Raw genomic sequence first — 15,736 nt, forward strand, 5'->3', positions numbered from 1 at the left:
GTAACCCGACCTTTCTCTCTGGCTGCCCTTAACATTTTTTCCTTCATTTCAACTTTGGTGAATCTGACAGTTATGTGTCTTGGAGTTGCTCTTCTCGAGGAGTATCTTTGTGGCATTCTCTGTATTTCCTGAATTTGAATGTTGACCTGCCTTACTAGGTTGGGGAAGTTCTCCTGGGTGATATCCTTCAGAGTGTTTTCCAACTTGGTTCCATTTTCCCCGTCACTTTCAGGCACACCAATCAGATGTAGATTTGGTCTTTTCACATAATCCCATATTTCTTGGAGGCTTTGTTCATTTTTTTTCTCTTTTTTCTCTACGTTTCTCTTCTCGCTTCATTTCATTCATTTGATCTTCAATCTCTGATACTCTTTCTTCCAGTTGATCAAGTCAGTTACTGAAGCTTGTGCATTTGTCACATAGTTCCCGTGTTATGGTTTTCATCTCTATCAGTTTTTTTAAGGACTTCTCTACATTGGTTATTCTACTTAGCCATTCGTCAAATCTTTTTTCAAGGTTTTTAGTTTCTTTGCACTGGTTACATACGTCCTCCTTTAGCTCTGAGAAGTTTGATCGACTGAAGCTTTCTTCTCTCAACTCGTCAAAGTCATTCTCGGTCCAGCTTTGTTCCATTGCTGGCGATAAGCTGCATTCCTTTGGAGGGAGAGATGCGCTCTGATTTTTTGAATTTTCAGCTTTTCTGCACTGCTTTTCCCCCATCTTTGTGGTTTTATCTGCCTTTTGTCTTTGATGATGCTGACGTACTGATGGGTTTTGGTGTGTTTGTCCTTTCTGTTTGTTAGGTTTCCTTCTAACAGTCAGGACCCTCAGCTGCAGGTCTGTTGGAGTTTGCTTGAGGTTTACTCCAGACCCTGTTTGCCTGGGTATCAGCAGCAGAGGCTGCAGAAGATAGAATATTGCTGAACAGCGAGTGTTGCTGTCTGATTCTTGCTCTGGAAGCTTCATCTCAGGGATGTACCCAGTTGTGTGAGGTGTGAGGTGTCGGTCTGCACCTAGTGGGGGATGTCTCCCAGTTAGGCTACTCAGGGGTCAGGGACCCACTTGAGCAGGCAGTCTGTCTGTTCTCAGATCTCAACCTCCGTGCTGGGAGATCCACTGCCCTCTTCAAAGCTGTCAGGCAGGGACGTTTACCTCTGCTGAGGTTTCTGCTACTTTTTGTTTAGCTATGCCCTGTCCCCAGAGGAGGAGTGTACAGAGGCAGGCAGGCCTCCTTGAGCTGTGGTGGGCTCCACCCAATTCGAGCTTCCCAGAGGCTTTGTTTACCTACTTAAGCCTCAGCAATGGCGGGCACCCCTCCCCCAGCCTCGCTGCTGCCTTGCAGTTAGATTTCAGACTGTTGTGCTAGCAATGAGGGAGTCTCCGTGTGCGTGGGACCCTCCGGGCCAGGTGTGGGATATAATCTCCTTGTGTGCCATTTGCTAAGACCCTTGGTAAAGTGCAGTATTAGGGTGGGAGTTACTCCATTTTCCAGGTGTTGTGTCTCTCACTTTCCTTTTGCTAGGAAAAGGAATTCCTTTCCCCCTTGTGCTTCCCAGGTGAGGTGATGCCTCGCCCTGCTTCAGCTCTTGCTGGTCAGGCTGCACCCGCGGACCAGCACCAACTGTCCGACATGCCCCAGTGAGATGAACCCAGTACCTCAGTTGAAAATGCAGAAATCACCCATCTTCTGTGTCGCTCACGCTGGGAGCTGGAGGCTGGAGCTGTTCCTATTCAGCCATCTTGGGCGCGCCCCCCCATGTTTAAAATAGTAGCTGTCTTTCATTATTCTGCTCAAATGCTTTTCTAGGAACTTTTCCCTTGTTCTGTCACCTAGAAATAAGCGTTCCTCTTCCCCTTGCACTTTGCATCTCTGCTTCATCTTATTCTGCCTTGTGGTCTGTCCGTGAGTGAACATGTTGGTTTCCCCATTCTGAGGACAGCGACCTACCTTATTTGCATTTGTCATTGCCTCTTCCAAAAACTGTATCTTGCTCTGAAGGGCATCTATCTGACCTCTTTTGGCTGTGATTTGCTTTTGCATCCCCATTGCCACTTTCATAGCTGGAAAAAAAAAAAAAAAGAGGCAAACTATGCCTTAGGTTCTTAAGTTTGAGAGACTATGGTAATTTGATGGTTAAACTTTATGAGAAGGTGACAAGTAAGATCCTCCAAGTTATCTGGGCAATTTCAAGGAAAAGATCATGGACAAATGTCTTCGGTTTTCATAATATTGGAATATAATAACTTTTAACTACTACTAGAGATTTTTAGCTGGGAAACATACATATAAGCATGTTTTACAGGGTTTTTGCCACTGGGATTAATTTCATTGACCATGATACGTTGCCACCTTTCCAGTAATAACAATAACATTGACTAAACTCATACTTACACATGTAGGGAAATTTATAATATATAATACATGTGTGTGTGTAGATATGGGGGGTGTCACATAAAGAATAACATATATTGTTTTATTACTAAAATGATTTTTCCAGAAACTCATACTTAAAATACTGCATGAGACATCTAGTGTATCTTTTTAAAGGGTCCGTGATATCACAAACCCTCCAATTTTTATTCTCATGATTGTTGTCATGTGCTTGGAACTCACTACCATCTCAGTAGCCAAACTGCCAGCATAAGCATATCTGATTTTTTTTTTTTCTTATAGTCAGCTGAGGAAAAAGGACTGAAAATGCCACAGCTTAGAGTCCAGTCTGGCTATAACTTAGAGGTTAAAAAGAAAAATGAAAATATACCATTCATTATAAACAAGCCATCAGAATGAAAGGTCTGACTTCTCATTAACAAGATATAGTTCTTCTATCTAAGCTGTCAAAACAGGGACTGTATATTGATTTATTAATAGGTTAAAAGTCTGACATCATTTGCTCACCACTTTGAAGAATTATGGGCTGATTAAGTGGATCATGGTTGGCCTTGAAAGGTAATTTTCTCAAACAAATGTTTTTTTTTATTTAAAGTTGATTTAAAAAATAAAAACAAGAATTTGAATGAGAATACAAGGGTTCTCTAGGTAACTTAATAATTGTAATGTCCCTGGGGTGGTTGTGAAGATGTCCGACAGTAAGGCAGGGTTGCTGTCTGGGGAGTAGGGGCAGCAGACCCCAAAAGACCTCTCGAGCGACTTCTCCAAACCCAATGAGTTTATCTGTGTTAACCAGTAAAGGGCCAAACCACACAAAATATGAAACACATCAAGAATTTGTGGTCGTCCTTGCACAGAGACTATGGTAATCTTCTTTATATTGTTCTAATTTTAGTATAAGTGCTGCCAAAGCGAGCACAAAAATAAATCTTCTGATATTAAAAAATATTGAGAAACGGAAAAATGTACACTTTAATTAGATAAATATTAATTCCTATGGTCAGCTAATATGGTCATGTCAACAATTATATGAATAACATGAACTGGAAGATAACCTTTTTATCTCTCTGCATTAGTATGGGCAGCAAGGTAAAAGGGGAATAAGTATAGGTGGTGAGAAGAGTCCCCTCACCTAACAATTCAATTTCCAGGATTCCTTCTCATTTTTATCACAGTGAAGGAATCAAGAACTGCCAACTAGCCACAGACCTACAGTTTATATAATGTACATGTTGAAAAATAAAGGGTTGAATGGAAATTACTGGTAACTTGTATTTATATCCTTAAAAATAATTACTTGACATTAATGGATACTGAGATCTGTTAGAAATTACTGAAATAGCCACAGGAAAGGAAAGATTCAGATAGCTTAGGGATTAAATTAACTCCATGGCAATTTCCCTAAAAACAATTAACTACTGCTACATAACATCCATCATCAATACCTACTATTGTATATTTCTCATATCATTTAGCACTGTGAAGAGGTGGTAGGTAATGTATTTGGGTTTGTGTTTTAACGAATTTAGACCATTAAATTAAAAACAGAAGAAAAAATTTTACATCTAACAGAGCATACCATGACCATCAGATCCTTCCATTGATTTTAATGTATTTCTTGTCTGTTCTAGTTCAGACTGTGCAGATTTTAACTGCATTTTCAGCTTATTTGTAGTCATTTCCATTTCTTCACTTTTGTTTCGGAAATTCCTTTTTAAGACTTCATACTCCTCTATACAATGTGATAATCAATAACAGATGGTTACTTTTTTCTATCCCATTGTTAATTAAGTACATTTTATCTGTAATTAATGATCACAGAATTTTAGAAATGGAAGATAACTCATTTAATTACATCTTCCTTTGTTACAGAAATGAGATGTACATACACATTTCCAGGGATATGACTCTTTCTTTTTAATCTGCTTGGGTGGATCCTATTCCTCTTTACCCACTTACTACTCATTGTTTTTTCCCAAACATTGTAATTAGTTTGCAGTTATTTCATCTTAAACCTTCTTCTTGGATGACCATGTCCACTAGAGTAGACTTAACCACCATCTGCTGGTAGATGAATCTCCATGACACTATAAATAACCTGAGGCTGCCATCTGTCTTATCTGACTTATCTCCAGTATCTATGAAAACACCTGGCACAAACTCATCATTTGATATACTAGAATACACAGATGCACACACACACACACATTTATTTATATGTATCTACTTCTATGATTAGATTTATATGTAAAAGGATCAAATCTCCAGTTCCCTTTGTCCAGACATCTCCATGTAGATGTCCTCGTGCTACCTGAAACCAACTGCCTCACAGTGACTACATCTCATCCTCCAGCCCTCAAGCCTGCCTTTCCTTTTGGTTCCCTCTCTCAGTTGCTGAGACTGATTTTCCAATACCACAGACTGAAATCCTGAAACCTACACTTAATCCCTGCAACAACTAAGTCCTGTCGATTTAACCTCCAAAAATATTCTTAATTCTTTCCTTCCATTCTCACTGCCGCTGCCTTAGTTCAAGTCCTCATTCTATTTATCTGGGACTACTGCAAAAATCCTCCTTAACTGCTTGGTCTGCCTTTCTTTTCTCTAATTTACTTACTAACACAGTCCATCTAAAATCTGACAGAAAATCTCCTATTTAATATCCTTTGTGGGCTCCACATTACCCAGCTCTACCTATCTATTCTGCCTTATTTCTTAGCCCTCATTCATTTGTACTTTTGCTCCAGGTAATACTTCTGAGGTCACATTTTGATATTTCATGGCTTCATGCATTTGTCCATAATGTTCTCTCTGCCTGGAATGTCCCCTGCACTTCTTTTTCACCTGCCGAATTCCTTTTCCTCTTTCAAGCCCAGTACAGACGTCACTCCCTACAGGAGGTAAATTCTGTATCCTCTGTGCTATCTTTGTATTCAATAACTTTCATTGTGCCTCACACACTGGTTTATCTAGGTTTATCTCCCCACTAGACTGTGAGCTTCATTGTGGGGTTTCCAAGTTTTATCACAGTGTCTTGCACATAGTAAATGCTCAGTAACTTCTGACTTTATGAAGTACATGATACTTCATACCATACTAATATGGTTTGGCTCTGTGTTCTGACCCAAATCTCATGTCCTATTGCAATTCCCAGTGTTGGAGGAGGGGCCTTGTGGGAGGTGATTGGATCATGGGGAAGGATTTCCCCCTTGCTGTTCTTGTGATAGTGTGTGAGTTCTCATGAGATCTGGTTGTTTGAAAGTGTGTAGCACCTCCCTCTTCGCTCTCTCTCTCTTTCTACTGCTACCATGTGAAGATGTGCTTGCTTCCCCTTCACCTTCCACCATGATTATGTTTTCTGAGACCTACCAGCCATGCTTCCTGTGCAGCCTGCAGAACTGAGAGTCAATTAAACCCTTTTTTCTTCACAAATTACTCATTCTCAGGTAGTTCTTTACAGCAATGCAAAAAATGAACTAATACAGAAAATTGGTACCAGAGAAGTAGGATACTGCTCTACAGATACCTGAAAATGTGAAAGTAGCTTTGGAACTGGGTAACAGATACAGGTTGTAACAATTTGGAGAGATCAGAAGAAGACAGGAAGATGTGGGAAAGTTTGGAACTTCCTAGAAACTTGTTAAATTGTTGTGACCAAAATGCTGACAGTGATATGAACAATGAAGTCCAGGCTGAAGAAGTCTCAGATGGAGATGAGGAACTTATTGGGAACTGAAGTAAAGATCATTCTTGCTATGCTTTAGCAAAGAGATTGGCAGCACTGTGCCCCTGCTCTAGGAATCTATGGAACTTTGAACTTGAGAGAGGTGATTTAGGGTATCTAGCAGAAGAAATTTCTAAGCAGCAAAGTGTTCAAGATGTGGCCTGGCTGCTCCTAAAAGCCTATGCTCATTTGCATTAAAAAAGAAATAACCTGAAGCTAGAACTTATATTTAAAAGGGAAGTAGAGCAAAAAAGTTTGGAAAATTTGCAGCCCAACCATGCAGTTGAAAAGAAAAATCCATTTTCTGGGGAGAAATTCAAGGCTGCAGAAATTTGCATAAGAGGAGCCAAATGTTCACAGCCAAGACAATGGGGAAAATGCCTCCAGGTCATTTCAGAGACCTTCTCAGAAGCCACTCCCATCACTTGCCTGGAGGCCTAGAAGGGAAAAAATCATTTTGTGGGCCAGATCCAGAGCCCTGCTGCTCCATGCAGTCTTGGGACATGGTGCCCGGCATTTCAGCTGCTCCAATTCCAACTGTGGTTAACAGGGGCCAAGGCCCAGCTCGGGCTGTTGTTTCAGAGAGTGCAAGCCCCAAGCCTTGGCAGCTTCCATGTGGTGTTGGGGCTGTGGGTGTACAGAGGGCAAGAGTTGAGGCTTGGGAGCCTCCATCTAGATTTCAGAGGATATATGTAAATGCCTGGATGTCCAGGCAGAAGTCTGCTGCAGGAGCAGAGCCCTCATGGAGAACCCCTACTAGGGAAGTGCAGAGGGGAAATGTGGGGTTGGGACCCCCACACAAAGCCTGCACTGGAGCACTGCCCAGTGGAGCCATGAGAAGTGGGCCACTGTCCTCCACACCCCAGAATGGTAGATCCATAGATCCACTGACAGCTCTGCACTGTGTGCCTGGAAAAGTCACAGGCACTCAGTGCCAGACCATGAAAGCAGCCACGGGGGCTGTACCCTGTAGAGTCACAGAGGCAGAGCTGCCCAAGGCTTTGGAAGCCCACCCCTTACATGAGCATGCCCTGAATGTGAGACATGGAGTCAAAGGAGATTATTTTAAAGCTTAGAAATTTAATGACTGCCCTGTAGGGTTTTGGACTTGCATGGGCCCTGTAGCCCCTTTGCTTTGGCCAATTTATCTCTTTCGGAACAGGAACATCTACCCAATACTGGTACCCTCAATATATCTTGGAAGTAACTAACTTGTTTTTTATTTTACAGGCTCATAGGTAGAAGGGATTTGCCTTGTCTCAGATGAGACTTTGGACTTGGACTTTTGAGTTAATGCTGGAATGAGTGAAGACTTTGGGGGACTATTGGGAAGGCGTGATTGTGTTTTGAAATGTAAGAAGGACATGAGATTTGGGAGGGCCCAGGGGCAGAATGATATGGTTTGGCTCGGTGTCCCAACTGAAATCTCATGTCCTGCTGTAATTCCCAGTGTTGGAGGAGGGGCCTTGTGGAAAGTGACTGGCTCATGGGGGCAGATTACCCCCTTGCTGTTCTTGTGACAGTGAGTGAGTTCTCATGTGATCTGGTTGTTTCAAAGTGTGTAGCACCTCCCCCTTTGTGTGCTCTCTCTCTCTCTCTCTCCTGCTGCCATGTGAATATGTGCTTGCTTCTCCGTCATCTTCCATGATTTTAAGTTTCCTGAGGCCTCCAAACCATGCTTCCTGTACAGCCTGCAGAACTGTGAGTCAATTAAACCTCATTTCTTTATAAATACCCAGTCTGGGCTGAGTGCAGTGGCTCATGCCTGTAATCCCAGCACTTTGGGAGGCCGAGGCAGGTGGATCACGAGGTCAGAAGATGGAGACCATCCTGGTTAACATGGTGAAACCCCATCTCTATTAAAAATACAAAAAATTAGCCAGGGGTGGTGGTGGGCACCTGTTATCTCAGTTACTCAGGACGCTGAGGCAGGAGAATGGCATGAACCTGGGAGGCGGAGCTTGCAGTGAGCTGAGATCACACCACTGCACTCCAGCCTGGACGACAGAGCGAGACTCTGTCTCAAAAAAAAAAAATGAAATAAATTACCCAGTCTGAGGTAGTTCTTTACAGCAATGCAAAAAGGGACTAATACACATACCAATCACAAACTGGAGTGTTTCACAGTTTAACGTAAGGCCATGGATTTTTCCTTTCAATAAATTCACATGTCTATTTTCACATGTCACTTAGTAAACCTCTAATCAAGCTATCTGACTCAAAGGACTCAAGGTTTCCACTTTCATAAACACAAAACTGTGCAAACAATGTGATTTATGTGAACATCTGTTTTCCTTTCGGAAGCCTGGACTCTGGATACCTTACACTTCTCTTGGAAATTCAGTACGGAATTTCCAGTATACTGAGGGCTGACTAAAGTTAAGGTCAGTAAGTGTAAGATGTGGAAGCTCTTCATGAGAACTATGAGATTTCATGCTATGAATAACTTCATGGGGGCAGCATAACAATTTATGTTTGTCATGTGAGTGAGACACCCTTCTTTTGCAATTGTGCTAGGGTCTACATTGGCTTCACTGATAAGACTCTTATTTTTTAGTAGGATTTGCACTGAAGCAACATACCTGAAAGACTGTTTAATTCATTCCTACTTGTTTTCACCTCATTTAATAATTGATCTCTCTCTTGTTTGATGTCCTTCACTGCACGGAGTCGCTCAGAGCCTGCATTCACCAGCTTCACCTTTTCCAGCTCCAAGTCACTCACTCTGGCCTCAAGCTCCCGGATCTTTGCATCTTTTTTATCTTTTAAAATCTAAATATATGGATAAATACAAATGATAGATATAGAAGTAAAAAATATGTACATGTATAGTTATAATTGATATCTGCTAACACAGTCCTAAAATCTGACAACAGTCTCCTACTTAATATCCTTTTCTGCCCTCTATCTGTATTCCATCTATATTTATTATCTTTTCATTACTTCTCAGGACACTAAATTTGTATTTTATTATAAAGCATCAATAGAAAGTGGGAAAAATATTTCACTTTCTTTTAACCTTAGATGTCAATTCCTAGTATTGCTTGAAACAACCCTTCATTATTCCTATTCTATCTATTCATTCAAAAAAATACATATTAAGAACCTTCTTTGTGGCAGGAACTATTTTACATGCAAGAGATATAGAAGCAGGGCTATGACCAAGGTAATGCAAGTGAGGCAGCCAGGTGAGGGCCTCCAACCTGGGCACCTGACTTACCTTACCCTAGTCCTGGCCCTGGATAGCAATAAACAAAACAATGGCTTTGTCTTCATGGCCTCCTCTAGTAAGAAGAGAAGAAAAACAGATATTTAATATGTCAGGTAAGAGGAGTGGCAAGAATAATAATAAAAGCTGGTGAGGGGTACAGAATGAATGCAAGGGAGGGGTTGCTACTCGAGGTAAGCTGGTGTGCAGAAAGAGTTCACACAGCAAGTTTGGGGGCACTCCTTAGAAAGGCCGGCTTACGAGGTTGGCCCTTGACTGTTATCTGGGAACTTGGATTTTGGGAGGGTTCCCACCACCCTAATAAGAGTGGCTCAGTGTGCCTAAACTGTTTGTGCAAACAATGTGGTTTATGCTGAACCCCTGTTTTCCTTCTGGGAGCCTGGAATCTGGATACCTACCAGGTAGAGGGGCCTATGGGACCAATCTCCAATATAAAAACCCGGGCACTGAGGCTTTAATGAGCTTCTCTGGTTAGCAACACTTGACAGGTGTTGTCACAGTGTCTTACTGGGGCAGGGAGTGGAGTGGGAAGTAAGCATGTCCTGCATAACTCTACTAGTAGAGGGCTCTTGGAAGCTCAGCCTGGCCTTATCTGGATTTTGCCCCATGTGCCTTTTCATTTTGCTGATTTTGCTTTGTATCCTTTCACTGTAATAAATCCTAGCCTTGTGTATGATTATATGCTGAGTCTGGCGAGTCCTCCTAGGGAATCATCAAATCTGGGGTCAGTCTTGGGGACCCTGCCACAGTTGGCAAGGAAAGGCCTCTCTGATGACATAACATCTAAGCAGATGCTCAAGGAGCATAAGGACAAGCCACATGGACAGTCTGGGAAGAGCTCTGGGGTGAGTAGGAGATGAAGTCAGAGAGGGACCAAGGGAAAGAACAAGTTGCTTAGAGGCAATGCAAGAACTTGAGCATTCATTGTGAGTCAAGAAGTCATTGGACAGTTTTGAGTATGAGAGTGATGTAGTGTAACGATTTAAAAATACAACTCTGGCTCTAGTATGAAGGAAAACAGTGGTTGGTGTGGGGGTAGGGGGAGAAGCATGCAGACCAGTGAGAAGGCAACTGGAAGACCAAACAAGAGAGGTGGGAGCTTAGACTGCGGTGGTTTGTGGTGGTGAAAGTATCTGGTCCTTTGAATAGAGTAGGAAATGTGAATATGACAACTCTAATTCGGCATTTCCAACTGTCAGAAACCCCCAGCATGGCATGCTTCTGCAGACTCTGACCCAAACATTCCTATTCCTTCTTCAGAGGGCTTTCCCCTATAGTCCTTTCTGACTCTTCTCTGTTAGAGGCACTACCATGTTGCCAGTCTAAGTTTGAACTCACAAAGTCGCCATGTCTTTCCCTGTCCCTCACCCCTCATACCCAGCTGTTGACCAAATCCTGCCCAACCTCCAGGTCTGGATTGCCATCACTTTGCATATGGACTGCCACAGTGCCTGCTAACTTTCACATTTCTTTTTATGTATCTACTAGAAAACTTAAAATTATATATGTCACTTACACTGTATTTCTGGTGGACAGAACTGACCTAGATCCTTCCAAATAAGTGACATTTGAAAAAAAAATTGACTTTCTTTGGTCATCAGATTGTTTCTCCAAATTATTCCCCTACTGGCCTTAGTATCCTGACAGATGCGATTTGACTGCTATAGCAGCAGTTTAACTGCAGAGACCAGTGATACATCTGAAATACAGCCACATGACAAGCTTCTGGCTGTTCAAAAAGGATTGGCGGGGAGCTCCAGGCTTGTCTCACTACCCACCTGTGATGGGTTTGGGAAGTAAGGGCCCTAATCTGGGCTATCTGATCTCTGCCTAGCTACTCCTGGCAACTGTCACACTAAATCCAGCTGGCCTCATGCAGTAAGGGATGGGGAGGGATTTCCCTGGGACAACCTAAGGCATCACAACACACACAGGATGAGTGCTGCTCCTGTTCCACCTCTTGAGGCCAGCTGATAGAATTCGTCCTTTCTTAGCCTTATTATTTATTTGTTTTTAAGAAAGGTCTAGCTCTGGGGCCCACAGTTATTGAAATAAAAGTCACTCTGCTTCTCTGCTGTCAGTGTGTGCAGTACCCACTCTGAAGAGGTGACAGAAACCAGGAGAGAAACCATACCTTCTAGGGCTACAATTCCCCCACCTTTTTTTCTTACCAGATCACAGAAGGAAGTGGATGTGGCTTTAGGACTTGAGTTTTAAACTTATGTTCTTTGTGTCCGTGTGAAACTCTACTTACCTAGGAAATTATTCCCTGAAGCTGCTCCAGCTCCATATTTAGGAACTGAAAATTAGTTTTACTCTCTCTAAGCCACTTCTGCATACTGATGCCAGATTAATCCGCTTCCAACACTGCCTTCTTCATGTTACCCCCTCCTTTCTACCCCTAAACCTTTAATGTCTCCCACACCATCTCTAGGCTAAATTACAGACTAGGCTTCTCCTCGGGCTTGGAACGCTGTCCTTCCTTCTCTTTGCCTAGTTTTTGCCCATTTCAGGTTCCCAGCTCTCTCTGAAGCTTTCACTGACCCTCGAGTCATGAGCTCCACATTCCTTTGAGGCACTAACACAGATCCTGATGGATGCTCTCAGGACCAGCAGTATCCACATCATCTGGAAACTTGTTCAGAAACACCAAATCTCAAACCCCATCCTAGTCCTACTGAATCAGAAACTTTGGGAGCAGGCCAGCAGTCTGTGCTTTAAAAAGTCTTCCGGGTGATTCCGGTTCTCACTGAGAACCACTGCACACAGTAACATCTACTTAGGCTGCCTAGGTTCAAACCACAAGGTAGTGCTGCTCTCCAGCAAGTTAAACTCTCTGTGTCTCAGTTTCCTTAGCTGTAAAATGGGACAATAATAGTGCCTCCCTCATAAAGTTTTGTGAGGATTAAATTGATTTAAATTTTAGAGTATAAGACTGGGATTCTCCTGTTTAGAACCTTAACACACTAGCAATCCACTAGCGATCTTCCTAAGCAAGGTAGAACCATCCTTTCTCCTCTGATAGGCTCTGCCCTGCAACACACCTATTCTAAGGGTTTCATTGTAGGACTGGCCATTGAGAATCCTTTCTATGTCCCTTTTCATGGTGAGTTTGGCCATTTAAAAATGTATATAATCGCCGGGCGCGGTGGCTCACGCCTGTAATCCCAGCACTTTGGGAGGCCGAGGCGGGTGGATCACAAGGTCAGGAGATCGAGACCATCCTGGCTAACATGGTGAAACCCCATCTCTACTAAAAATCCAAAAAAAAAAAAAATTAGCCGGGCGTGGTGGCACATGCTTGTAGTCCCAGCTACTCGGGAGGCTGAGGCAGGAGAATGGCATGAACCCAGGAGGCGGAGCTTGCAGTGGGCCGAGATCACGTCACTGCACTCCAGCCTGGGTGACAGAGTGAGACTCCATCTCAAAAAAAAAAAAATGTATATAATCAAGTAAAAACTTAAGCAATAGAAAATTCTATTTTTCTAATGCAATGAACTTGTGTATTTCCATAAGATGGATAATTATCCATTGCTGGCCCTATTTTTAGAAGCAGGAAATTGAGGCATCTACAGTATATGTGATTTGTCTCCTACTACTCACCAAGTCAGACATAAAGGTGACATAAATCCTATGAAATCAATTTTAAAAAAAAACATAAAATCGTGTTAAATTTTGATAAATATCGAGCACCTTCTGGGTGCAAGGCACAAAAATATGGGGCAGGAGGTACAAAGACTAATAAGATGTGCACCCTGGTTGAAGAAGTCTACAATCTTGTAGGGAAAAGGAGACACTGCTATGTAAACACACTCACACAGACACAGACACACACACACACACAGATATGGCAATATAGAATGTGAACCAGGTTTTACTAGGTACAAATAAAGTATGAGAAAGTTCAGAAGGAGACCAAAACAGGGGAAAGAAACTAATATTTATTAAATTTTAAATTATTAAGTTATTTAAATTTTAAATTATTAAATAGCCAGAAACTATTAATAGGCTCATTCCTTGATATATATTTTCTGATTTAAGCCTCACAGTAACCCAACAGGTTGTTGGGGGTTTTTTGTTTTGTTTACTTTTTGGTTTGGTTTTGTTTATCAGATATAGAAGCCAAGATTCAGCACACAGTCCAGTGTTTCACCGTAACTAAGCAGTGAGAGACGGGGTTCAAATTTAGGTCTGTCTGAAGAGGGAGAAAATACTTCAAACTGTGGTATCAGGAAAGACTTAATAGATTTTCTGATCTTTTTTCTCTTGTACCCATGATTTTGAGCCATTTTCGAGTCATCCACTCCTTCTGTAATCTGATAAAAGTATTTATCCTTTCTCACAAAAACACACATATACACATAGAAACAAACACCTTCCAACAGTTTCAGGGTGTCCACAGATACCAAGAACCACTTTCCAGTATAGGTCATACCTGTCATAAGAGAAATGATATTTCAGAAGTTAAACCACAAAAAAACTCTACAGACCTTAAGTTCCTTTAGTTCCATCCGCCTATCATTAATTTCTTTCTCCAGTTGAGCTTTTTCTACTTGCATAGCTCCAGCAGTTCGTCCATGCTGGCCCACCAGTTGCGTCATGTTCTCAATCTGCTGTCGCAGAATCTCGATCACCTTGTCCTTCTCTGTCATCTGCAGTTTGAGGGCCTCGCATTCTGTCTGCACATTTCTGAGGTGATCCCCTTCATTTTTCAAGTGTTGCAGCTCCTGCAATTTCAAGTCCACCCGGGAGCGGAGCTTTGTGATCTCTGCATTGGTAGCCTCGATGGCTCTCTCTTTTTCCTGGAGAGAAGTGGTCAGGTCTGATATTGTCCTCTCTGAGCTCTCCAGAGTCATCTTCTTGGCTGTCAACTCTTCTACTACTTTGCGCAGCATCTCTTTGGTGGATTCAAGCTGAGCAGTCAGGGAAGATACTTTTTCTAGACTTTCATTCTTTCCTTGAATTGCTGCCATCTGATTGTTAAAGAAAAGAGAATTTCATAGATTTGGGAGGAGAGGTATAGGCAACCTCGAGAGATACAAGTTAACTTAAAAGCATGAAATCATGAATTAGGCAATGTTTAGTAAGATCTTTTTTTTTTTTTTAAGAGATGGGGGTCTCACTATGTTCCCCAGGTTGGTCTTCTCAAATTCCCAGCCTCAAGTGATCTCCTGCTTCGGCCTCCCAAAGTGCTGGGATTTCAGGCATGAGCCACTGTACCCAACCATGTCTAGTTAAATTAACTCAATCATTTTGCTGTCAGAACTCTAGCTCTTGTAACATATGTAAGACTGACATACGTTAATTAGACCAGGGTGGAGATGGCTTAATTAAATAATAATGCTCCTCCATGATGGTGTTCTAGAGTGTGGTCTTGGGAAGTTTCCTCTGTGGATGTTTTCTGTACTGATTTAGATTAAGATAACCCTGGCAATGGGGGGAAGGGTGGTAGAATTTACAATAACTACCCCTTTACTTTTAATTTCTCTCCAACTTTACCTTTAATTCTACCTCCGAGGAAAAAAAATGAATAATGGCTTTTATCCACACACACATTCATATTATCTGATCCTTGTTTGGAAAAGCTGAAAATTCTGACTTCTAGTTGGTCCTTTCATCTTTCTTCTTGCCCAGGTTAAGCCAGAGAGTAGGTTAATGGCTTTGCCTGGGTCTAAGGCAAGACTGGTCCCTTGGTTTGCTTTCACATTCTGAGAAGCTTACACTTTTATGGGATGCTTTTTATGTCCCTGTAGCAGTAACTAGCATTAGAACCATGTACTCCTAGCACAGAAAGTACACTGCTATTAAGAAGGCATTTCCATGTTTTGCTATTGGTGGGTGCACCGGAATGGAATGCACTCATCAGTCTCAATCAGTGCTGAGGCTCAGGGGAAGAGAGGAAAGTCTCTTTTGGGAGAAAAATAAAGCAAAAAAATCTGTTAGAAACCTTCAACCCTGTTGCTCCTCAGGCTACCCAATAATTTGATGCTTCTATGCAGCAGAAATAAGCAATTATTAGGTTACCAAGTTTTAGGTAAAAGTGAAAAGGCAATTGGATAGGAGTTTAGTTTTTCAAAATGTACAAGTGAGATAAAGCTTGACACATTTAGTTTAATTAGTGGATATATATATAAAACCCAGCACGGTGGCTCATGCCTGTAATCCCAGCCCTTTGGGAGGCCAAGGCAGGTGTATCACCTGAGGTCAGAAGTTCACGACCAGCCTGGCCAACATGGTGAAACCCTATCTCTATTAAAAATACAAAAATTAGCTGGGTGTGGTGGTGCATGCCTGTAATCCCAGCTACTTGGGAGGCTGAGGCAGGAGAATTGCTTGAACCCGGGAGGCAGAGGTTGCAGTGAGCTGAGATTGTGCCACTGCACTCCAGCCT

General features: G+C 42.2%; 1 protein-coding gene across 2 annotated transcripts in view; it reads right to left on the reverse strand.

Annotated features, from left to right (window-relative positions):
• CCDC158 (coiled-coil domain containing 158) overlaps window positions 1-15,736 on the reverse strand; it is a 132,160-nt gene that overhangs the window by 54,945 nt on the left and 61,479 nt on the right. For both annotated transcript variants that reach the window (XM_011966211.1, XM_011966210.1), the window contains 4 exons: window positions 13,836-14,318; window positions 8,699-8,888; window positions 3,972-4,124; window positions 1,949-2,061 (listed from right to left, as the gene is read on the reverse strand). In XM_011966211.1, coding sequence (XP_011821601.1) covers window positions 1,949-2,061; window positions 3,972-4,124; window positions 8,699-8,888; window positions 13,836-14,318 — 939 coding nt within the window. The remainder of the gene's footprint in view (window positions 1-1,948; window positions 2,062-3,971; window positions 4,125-8,698; window positions 8,889-13,835; window positions 14,319-15,736) is intronic.

This window comes from Mandrillus leucophaeus, unplaced genomic scaffold (assembly GCF_000951045.1).
Source record: "Mandrillus leucophaeus isolate KB7577 unplaced genomic scaffold, Mleu.le_1.0 Scaffold75, whole genome shotgun sequence".
NCBI classification, from domain to species: domain Eukaryota; kingdom Metazoa; phylum Chordata; class Mammalia; order Primates; family Cercopithecidae; genus Mandrillus; species Mandrillus leucophaeus.